Source organism: Passer domesticus, chromosome 5, assembly GCF_036417665.1.
Source record: "Passer domesticus isolate bPasDom1 chromosome 5, bPasDom1.hap1, whole genome shotgun sequence".
NCBI classification, from domain to species: domain Eukaryota; kingdom Metazoa; phylum Chordata; class Aves; order Passeriformes; family Passeridae; genus Passer; species Passer domesticus.
The window spans coordinates 33464695-33474462 of NC_087478.1; the positions used below are offsets into that span (position 1 = coordinate 33464695).

Below are 9768 nucleotides of genomic sequence, written 5' to 3' on the forward strand. Positions count from 1 at the left end.
ACAGAAAGTATGTGCTTGCAGTATACTCTTTTCAAAAATTTCAGTAGCTATTTTTAAACATGAGTAATTTTACATTATAATGAGAGATCCTGGTCAAAAAGCTTCTTTATATGTAAGTCTTCTATTTGCCAAATAGAAGTCATGGAATAATTTATGTTAGAAAGGACCTCCAGTCCTCTATATCAAAAAGGAGTCAAGAACTTGACAGAGAGATTGGCAAGCTACATGGCTGCTGCTGTAAAATACTACTTTAGCTGTTTGAGTATCCAGACATAGAATTAAAATTTAGAGAAGGAATCCAGTTTTTCCCATTCAGCCTTGTATTGATCCACTGTGGAAATTGGAGGGATATAACCTCAGAGGGTATCTCTGCCTTTCTTAGTGACATACAGTGCCAACTCCTGCTTCTTTTTAATTCTGAGTGCCACACTTCATATGGAATTGTATATTTTTCTACAAGTTCCTGTTCTTAGGAAGCTGTTGGCTCTTGAAGAAAGAATGGGTAGTTCTTCCTGTGGACTGAATCTCTCTTTTTGTTCCTGGAGTAGTACAAGGCAAGAGACCAAGGGTTTTCTTAGGTCTCTCTGTAGTTTTCTTTTTGGTTGGGTGTTTTTTTCCCTTGTAGGGACAGTAGGTTTCCTTGCAGTGTGGAAGTTACAAACATAAACGTAGCCAAAGTAATTGTTGGTCACTGGTAAGGGACAACAAAGTAGAGCTCTGTGTGATCTCTGTAGTGATCTGCCCAGGTAAAGTTATGAGCTAAGTTGGAGCAGCCCAAGGTGGCCTTGATTAGAGCCAACCTCTAGAACTACAGCACAACTTAGATAAAACATCAAATAAAAATAATTATCAATGTAAGATATAAATTCTCTTTTTTCACTAGAGGAACATTAACATAAATAATAACAAAATTTCAGGGAAAAAACCTAAAACTGACTACAGTTCAACAAAATCAAGAGAGGTGACTTTTGCTCTTAAACACCTGCCAGCACAAGTTTTGCTTTTCAGATATTTTGGTTAGAAAGAATAAGTGGGGAGTTAAGAAGCTAATACATTTGGTGGGGAGAAGGCACAATAGTGTTTGAACTTCTTTTTTTTTCTTTCTTTCCCTTTTAGGTGCACACTTACGTAAACACTACTGGAGTACAAGAGGAAAGAAAGAATCGATCAAGTGTGCATGTGCCACTGGAATCAAAGCTTTCAAACACTGAAACAACTAAAGTGAAAGAAGATCAGATGTGTACTGATGACAGAGATGCTCAGGTTCTCCTGGAGCCTGAAGGAGTGAAGTTTGTTTTAGGACCAACACCTGTTCAAAGGCAGTTAATGGAAAGAGAGAAACTGGAACAACTTGGGAGAGATCAAGTTAGTGGCAGCAGCACAAACAACACTGAATGGGACACTGGATATGACAGTGATGAACGTAGAGAGACACCATCTGGTAATAAATTGGTGTATGAAAATATCAATAGATTATCAATCCCCAGTGCCTCAGGGGTCAGGAGAGGTCGCTTGACATCAACCAGTACCTCAGACACCCAGAACATTAACAACTCTGCTCAGAGGAGAACTGCGCTGCTGAACTACGAGAATTTGCCATCCTTGCCTCCTGTTTGGGAAGCCCGGAAGCTGAGCAGAGATGAAGATGACAGTTTAGGACCAAAGACCCCGTCTCTGAATGGCTACCACAATAACCTAGATCTAATGCATAACTATGTCAATACAGAGAATGTAACAGTACCAGCAAGTGCTCATAAAGTAGAATTTACACGACGTCGGGACTGTACCCCAACAGTCTTTAACTTTGACATTAGGCGTCCCAGTTTAGAACACAGGCAGCTCAACTATATACAGGTTGACTTGGAAGGTGGTAGTGACTCTGACAACCCTCAGACTCCAAAAACCCCCACCACTCCACTTCCGCAAACTCCAACCAGGCGCACAGAGCTGTATGCTGTGATAGACATTGAAAGAACTGCTGCTATGTCAAGCTTGCAAAAAGCACTGCCCCGAGATGATGGTACTTCTAGGAAAACTAGACATAACAGTACTGACCTGCCTATGTGAGCCTGGGGAGCATTGAATCATTTGCACCTTTTGTGAAGTTTATAAAATTGAAGATGCGAGTACTTTGCATTTCTTAACACTAACGCCTTTTATAGACTAATAGAACTTTTTCTGCATACTTCATGTACTTGTCTTACTAAAGGGAATTAATGTAGAGCAAGTATTCATTTTAGGTAACACTATTTCATTCTACCGTAGAAGTAATTACTGCATAGCAGCATCACCGCCTTTCACAGTGCCTCTTTAATTGATTAGAGTCTGAGTGACATGCCAGTTTTGAATTTATAAATATTCTGGTCTGGTGCCTATACTCATTAATGGCATTTATAACACTTTTTAAAGCCTCTTGATATGTGCATTATTAGCAGGTAAACTTAATCTTTCAATATAAATATCTGACGTTCATTCCTCATTGAAGTGGTTCCTCCAGAATGAATTGTGTGTAATATGTTAATTCACTCAGTTTGACATACACAGGATATATTGGTTCATCTCAAGGAATATAAACACCACACCTTTTTTGTCTGTGGGCAAGAAGGCCTCTAATTCCTGACAGTTTTCTTAACTTGTGTAATATTTGAGAGGTCCCATTGATGGTCGTTGATCAGAGCTATAAACACATCAAAAACCAACCTTAAGCTCCTTCTGTTGGAATAGAATTCCAAGTGACATATCAAATTCCCTCTGAAATCTGACAAAATTTTTATCTCATTAGAGTTTTGGGGTTTATTGTGAAGGAATTCACAGGTGGGCTGTATGAATTAAGGCTCTCTTGTCATTTCTTAGTTCAGTGTGCCTTCTTTTCTTTGCATTTGTGTGTTTCCTTTTTATTTGTTCCATAATGTCTTGTTTTAAAAGTCAAAATTTTGTACATAGCTTTAATTGTTCAGGATCATCTATGTATTTGTCTTACTCTCTGCATTTGACAAAGCAAGACTCTTGAAGGTCAAATGGTTGTCTTCGTCCAGTGTTCTACTTCTTTATGCCTGACAGAAATATCCCAGCTCTCCAACAGCATGCATTATTGCACAACTGGAAAGGTTTATTATGCAGTTATTGTCTTCCTCTAAAGCATCAAACACAGGTTACGTGGGAGGCAGGGTACTGGACTTGGTAGATCTTTATAGGAAGTTGTACGTTCTAGCAATGTGCATCCATAGGTGATAGTGTACTTAATTTAAAAAGATACGTAGTAAATTATCTGAAGGTAGTATTATCTATGAGCATACTTGTTTTCCTTTTGCAGTTGGTGAATTTGGTTACAATGATGGCTGCTCAGTGTTACAGGTACATCCAGGTAGAATGTTTGTTGAATATGCCAGAGGCACCCTTAGACTTTTTTTTTCTGTTTTGTTTATTAATACTCTGAATAATCTTAGAATTCTGGCAGTATTGCAGGTGCACCTTGGTACTAGCAGCAGAAGAGATTGCTCTTGAGCCTGTGATTGCAAAGGAACTGACACTTGTGTGAACTGGTATGATGTTAAAATAACCCTTGAACTGTGAGGAAAAACATGCAAGAAAAGCCATTTGGAGATCTGAAAATGCATTAAGGGTCTCCATGCAATATTTGAATTGAAGTTTTATAAAAAACCAAACTAAAATGATTTTCTGTCTTTTAAATTGGTGTGTATTTCTGTTCCTACAACTTTTTTCTTTGGTCTTCTCTAATTTAGTAGTGAAGCAGTAGTAAGTAGCAGCATCTGAAATACATGTCTCTTGCCATACCAATAGGTGGCATCAGGCCACCTTTTCACTCTGGCTTTCATTATCAGTACCATACAGTTCTTTACAGACTGTATGGTACTGAAATACCAGATGGACAAAGAACATAATGTGCTGAAGTAAAAGATGGGAGTCATTGAGACCATTGTGAGGAGCTTAAAAGAGATTTTTTATAAAAAGCCTTATTAATTATTTCATGGTCAGCTTCTGCATACTCTTGTGATAGACTCGCTGACTTGTGAGGAGACCTTGCTACTCAAGAAAGTAAAGACTACCTATAGCTAGCTATTTTAAAGGTTGTGGCCAGGTGGGGTGTTGGTCTCTTCTCCCAGTCAGCCAGCAACAGGACAAGAGGACATAGGCTTAAGCTGTGCTAGGTAGATGTTCATGCAAGAAATTCTTCACAGAAAGGCTGATGAGGCATTGGAATGTGCTGCCCAGCGAGGTGGTGGAGTCCCTGGAGGTGTTCAAGGAAAGACTGGGCATGGCAGTTGGTGCCATGGTCTTGTTGACAAGGTGGTGTTCGGTCACAGGTTGGCTTCAGTGGTCTCAGAGGTCTTTTCCAAGCCTGCTGATTCTGTGATTCTGTAACTGCTCCCTCACATCTTTGCCATTGCCTCACCTAATGGACCTCCTGGTCTGTACTGAGGAGAAATTACCATGTATTGCAAAATACTCACGGGGTTAATAATATTGGTGTGATTCTTGTTATTAGCATATGGCTCACTTGAATTTGTGAGCTGCATGTTTTGAGGCAAACCTGTTTGATCTAGTTAGCTGCTTAGCAATATATGGTCCTCATCTGTATAGTTTGGACTAATTAACTGCACCCTTAAAACACACCTGTGAGGCAGGGAAGTAATAATATTCTTAACTACTAAATAGGGAAGCAGAGGCTTTGGGTAGATCCTAAGTGACCTGCTTAAATTTCAACAACCAGCCATATCCCTCCTTAGTTCCAGTGCACTGTCCTATGCATTTATTCTAAATAGTCTCAGATACAAAGAATGGTCTGAGCAAATTTTTTACATTGTTGCAAGTTTCACAATGTTTTCTTAGCTCTGGTCCCCAGAATTGAGAACATACTGAAATTTCAACTGTCGGTAGCCTTAATTATATTAAGAAGTCTGATGACATATTTTCCAGGACTACTTTTTTAACCTGTTATGTTTCACAGGTGGGATAATGCTTTCTCCTTTTGTGTACGCTGCAAACATGCTGGGTAGTCCCTGTCACCCACACTACTCATCTTTAGCATTCCTTATTTTCTGCCCCTTGAAGTAGATGCAGTTGCAATGCACTTTACCCTTTGAGACTTGGTAAATATTTTTTCAATTCAGTCTCTTTTAAAGGCTGTGATGTTAGATTTAGTGTCTGTAATCTAGGATTCAGTTTTCAACTGAAATCTCTCCATGGTATTTAGATCATATTTATTTTGGACCCACAGGTGTATAGACTGAGAAACTAGAAATATGTAACCATTTTCTTTAGTAAATGTGGCATGTTAAGTTTACATAAACTAGGTCCTGTAAAAATGGTAGTATCTCCATCCAATTCTACTTTTCATCCATAATATGCAGTTGGTTGCTGCCCTTCAAACACATTTGACAAGGGGAAACCTTTAACTGTAGGTATTCCTTTAGTGCAATGATTTGGGAAAGACATACATTACTATATCTTTTAAACAAGGAAATGGAGTTGTTCAAGAACACAAAAAAGTGACCAAAAGTACATGATATTGTGCTAGAAATACAGGGAATGAGAATTTATTCCATTGTTATATCAGGAAAATAATATTTTCCTCAAAATCATGTCAGAAGGAGGACCAATTGTTTTAATTTTTGTGGTGTTTTTTGCTAAGTTCCTAAAACAATATTGAAAAAGACCATTCTGAAAACCATGACACTCATTAGAACATCTTTTGTTTCCCCCAGCAAGTATGTGTGCATTCAGCAGGGGTTGAATCTGATGATGTGCATTGAAGCACTATTCCTATTAAAGTCTTCAGAGCTTTTATAGAAAATATAAGTGTTGAAGTAGAAATTTCATGTAATAAATTGATGAAATGTCCTTCCCCCCCACCACCCCCCCACCCAATGTTTGGATATTTGTGTGTGTTTGCACCTCTGACTAGGGCTTGGGTGTAAAAAGGATCATGGAAATGGGTAAATTGTATGAAGTCCAAACCAATGCCAAAACAGGGCTGCTTTTTATAGGTGACAGATCAGCAGCTGATTTTGCTGGTTTTGTAACACTGTGTATTGGCTCAAAATCTGGCTGTTCTTGTTTTTGTTTTGTATTTACCCACTTCTCAATGAGTGAGATTCAAGAGAGAGCAGATTGTTCTTATTCACTGTCGGTGAAGTAAGAGTGGAAATTCTGATTCATGTCAGTTTGAGCATACAGTGATGCATCTGATTTGGACGTCTGTTTTTAAGCAGTATTCCTCACTTCATGTAAGGTTAGATCAATGGTGAAATTCCATTTCTGCAAGGTACTAATTTATTTAATGGCTACAAATAAGATGAAACCAATGGAGTAGGAAGTAGTAGTGACTTAAATCTGAAATTCTCCTATTTCCCCTAAAGGAGTCTGGTCCTTCATTGTGATAGATAGAGTTAGGTATTTTTGGAATTTAATGACATGATCTTTCCCATCTCTTCCTTGAGGTAGCAATTCATGCATTTGTATTTGACAGTATTTACTTAATATAAACCTAAGTTCATTTATTATATCTTTATTTTTAATTAATATACACTCCAAGAAAAAAAAATCCAGAAGAAATTCCACCACAAAAAACTGCGTTAAGATGGAGTCAGGTTTTCTGATGTCCTTCTTACAGAAGATTATAAAATAAGGAAATCATGTTGAGGTTCTTTCACTATCTTTAGGAATTACTTCCTCTTTGGGACAAGATGAGTGAATAAGAAATAAAAAAAAAAAAAAGCAACTTAGCATCTGCAACTCTGACCATGTATACATTATTTCTTGTGCTGTGCTGTAAGGTATGTGAGTAAGTCTGTCAGATGTCTTATGAGGATATTTCCTAACACGGTGTTTACTCCAGATTAACGCAGTATTTTGTTTGGAAGTATGTAGGTGTACAGGTAGAAATAGAATATGAGAAACAAGATTGATGAAACAAGTGTTGGACATTTCTATATTTTTATACATTATGAAGGGCATTTTTGAAATTCTTCTTGCAGTTTTAGTGATTATTTAGTGTGGTAATATACATATATTGTGACAATGTTTTCCACTATATCCATTACTTTGGTGTAATTCTATTTTATGTAGCAAATATGTGTATATAGAAAGGAGATTATGTAAAAACTATGATTGAAAAAATAGGCTCAAGCCCTTCAGAGCAGGGACCGTCTTCCTCTGTGTCTACAAAGTACTAAATGCCTTGGGGTCCCAGCCAGAGCTCCTGTCTGAGACCTGTAGTGACTGAATTGCCAAGTGAGGAGTGTGGGGGAAGCAGCTGCCTGCTTTCCATGAGAAGCCTTAGTAGGAAAGGTGCCGTGAAGCTCCCCCTGCCAGTCCTGGTGCTGGGGCTGTGCCGTGCACGGCTGTTCCCAGCCCTGCCTGCCAAGAGAGCCAGAGAGCCCAGAGTGTCCTTTGCTCCGCTCCTTCCCCTGGCAGTTGGAAAGGAAGTCTGACAAGGAGCTTTGATGTCATCAGGAAATTTTCCTTGTTAGCGAGGTGACCCTTCCAGAGCTTGTTTGGTCTGCATGCAGTGTCCTTTGAAGACGAAGAAATTATTCCTGTTGACTTCAAGGGCCACTGGATGTGCTCCTGCAAGATCAAGTACTGCTGGCGTAACAGCTCTGTTACACCTGAGGACCTGCTTGGTCAAGTTCTTCAGGAATGGTCTGAAAAGATGTAAAAATATAAATATATTTAATTACATGTACTGAAAACCAAATCCTATTTGTTGTGGTCAGAGTTCAGATAATAATGGGAATTTTGATTTCTTAGCCATAGTTGCATATATATTGCTTTAACTGTTGTGTATGAAAGAGGAAGTGATTCTAAAATGTGTGAAAGATCAGGATTACACCTGTTTTTTAATGTTAATGTTATTTGGGAATGGATGTCAGTGAATTTAACTCCATAATAATGCAGGTTTTTTTGCATTGGAATATGTGTGTATATCATACACCTACATTTTATATATAATATATTATATATTTGGTACTAACTTTGTATTTTGAAATCTTGCCAAATCGCAAACACGGATGTTCTCACTTGTAAGACTTTGGTACTTAATAACTGAATGTATAAGAAATGCTCTGGTATGAGAGGAAAGAGTGTTGTATGGTGTCCCACAGTCCAGATGGCTCGACCAGCAGGCACGTTGCCCTTTCCACATCTGGCTTCATTGCAGCATCACCTTTTGTCTCCTGGAAAGCAGTCTGTGTGCCAGCCACACCGCAGCTGGCTGGCAGCTCAGACACAGCAGTCACCAGTGTGCCACACATGCATTTATTAAATGCAGAAATAGACATTTCTACAAAGGCCAAACTCTTATGTTGTATGTTCCTTTCTTGTCATTACATTGTATCATATTGTAAGATTATTGTATGTCCTAATTTGCATTATAAAATGTTTTTTTCCTACTTAAAGGCATAAATATAGCAACTTTGTATAAAGGTAGCTTTCTAGATTTTTATTTCTTTTATATAAAAAAGTCTAAACAGTGGGAGTACCATTGCCAAATTGTTTATAAAATTTCAAGTAATTTTCCCTGTTCAGTGAATTTGTTTTTACAAACATTCCGTATTTCTTATACTATGCAGAAAGAGTGTATTTTTATGCCATTCCACATTAATCTTAAAAAAAATAATTTCACTTCTTTTAAGCTGTTGTTATAGAGAAAGCTTACCAAATGTGCATTTTTTAAAAAAATGTGTTATGTACATTTTCCCCCTTACCAGTGCCAACTTCATTTGGAAAAAAAAATTGTAGCATGGCAATAAACTATTGATTTTACATTAAAAGTTGTCTGTGGGTTACTTCAGTAGTTTGCAGTGTTAGTGTCACTGTACTGTGTTTTGTTTGTATAATCTTTTTTGCTTTTCTTTAAATCATTGCTTCCTGTACCTCTCTCTGCCCTCCTCCCTGCCTCCCTATTCCACTCACTACTCAGTAGTAAAAAAGCTCCCAAAACTGATCATGGTGATCTGAAGTCTGTAAATTCATCTCCAAGATCATTTCTGCTAGTTTTCTGTCACACCTTTGCTTAGCAATGGTCAAAAGCCCCTTAAACCCAATTCACTGGTTTGCTGTAGTTTTTCTGTCACTATTGGATCTTTCAAAGGCCATCACTTGGATAAGTCTGAAGCACTTCAACATATTTTTTCTCCCAACTCACCACAGTAGCAGCAAACATGAATTAAAATGAATTATTATTTCAGTACATATCTTTATGGAAGCTGTGATTCTGAGAGAAGCTGTTTACATTGTTTTAGTTGTATTATTTTCCCTAGCCAAAACTTAAATAGTTTTTGGTGTAACTATGACGAAAACTAAAGATATTTAAATTAAATTAGTAGTCTAGTTTCAGAACTGGGTTGTGGAGGGAAGTGCATCTAACTGAAGAAAACAGGATGGAAGGCCTGACATACTCAAGAACTTATACTAACCAGCTATTGACAAAATTAGCAATACAGGTGTGAGCTGGCAGTTTTAGTCATGTTCTTTTTTGCTCTCTCCATTGGGATGGATTTCTGTCTCTTGCCAGTTTGAATCTAAAACAACTTTCCATATATCCCAAGAGTTTAGCACCTAGCAGCAAGAAGAGAGTTACCTGCTGGAACTAATTCCGGAAGATGAGTCATACAAAATGATACAGGTTGGTGGGGTTGGTGTGTGGGTTTTTGTTTTTTTTTTTTTTTTTTTTTGGTTTGTTTGTTTTTTGGTTTTTGGGTTTTTTTGGGTTTGTTTGGTTTTGGTGGTTTTTTTTGTTGGTTT

General features: G+C 37.8%; 1 protein-coding gene across 3 annotated transcripts in view; it reads left to right on the plus strand.

Annotated features, from left to right (window-relative positions):
• Positions 1 to 8818, plus strand: part of FRS2 (fibroblast growth factor receptor substrate 2) — a 49821-nt gene extending 41003 nt beyond the window's left edge. For all 3 annotated transcript variants that reach the window (XM_064419471.1, XM_064419470.1, XM_064419472.1), the window contains exon 7: positions 1117 to 8818. In XM_064419471.1, coding sequence (XP_064275541.1) covers positions 1117 to 2067 — 951 coding nt within the window. In that variant the 3' untranslated portion in view covers positions 2068 to 8818. The remainder of the gene's footprint in view (positions 1 to 1116) is intronic.
• The last annotated feature ends 950 nt before the right edge of the window (positions 8819 to 9768 follow it).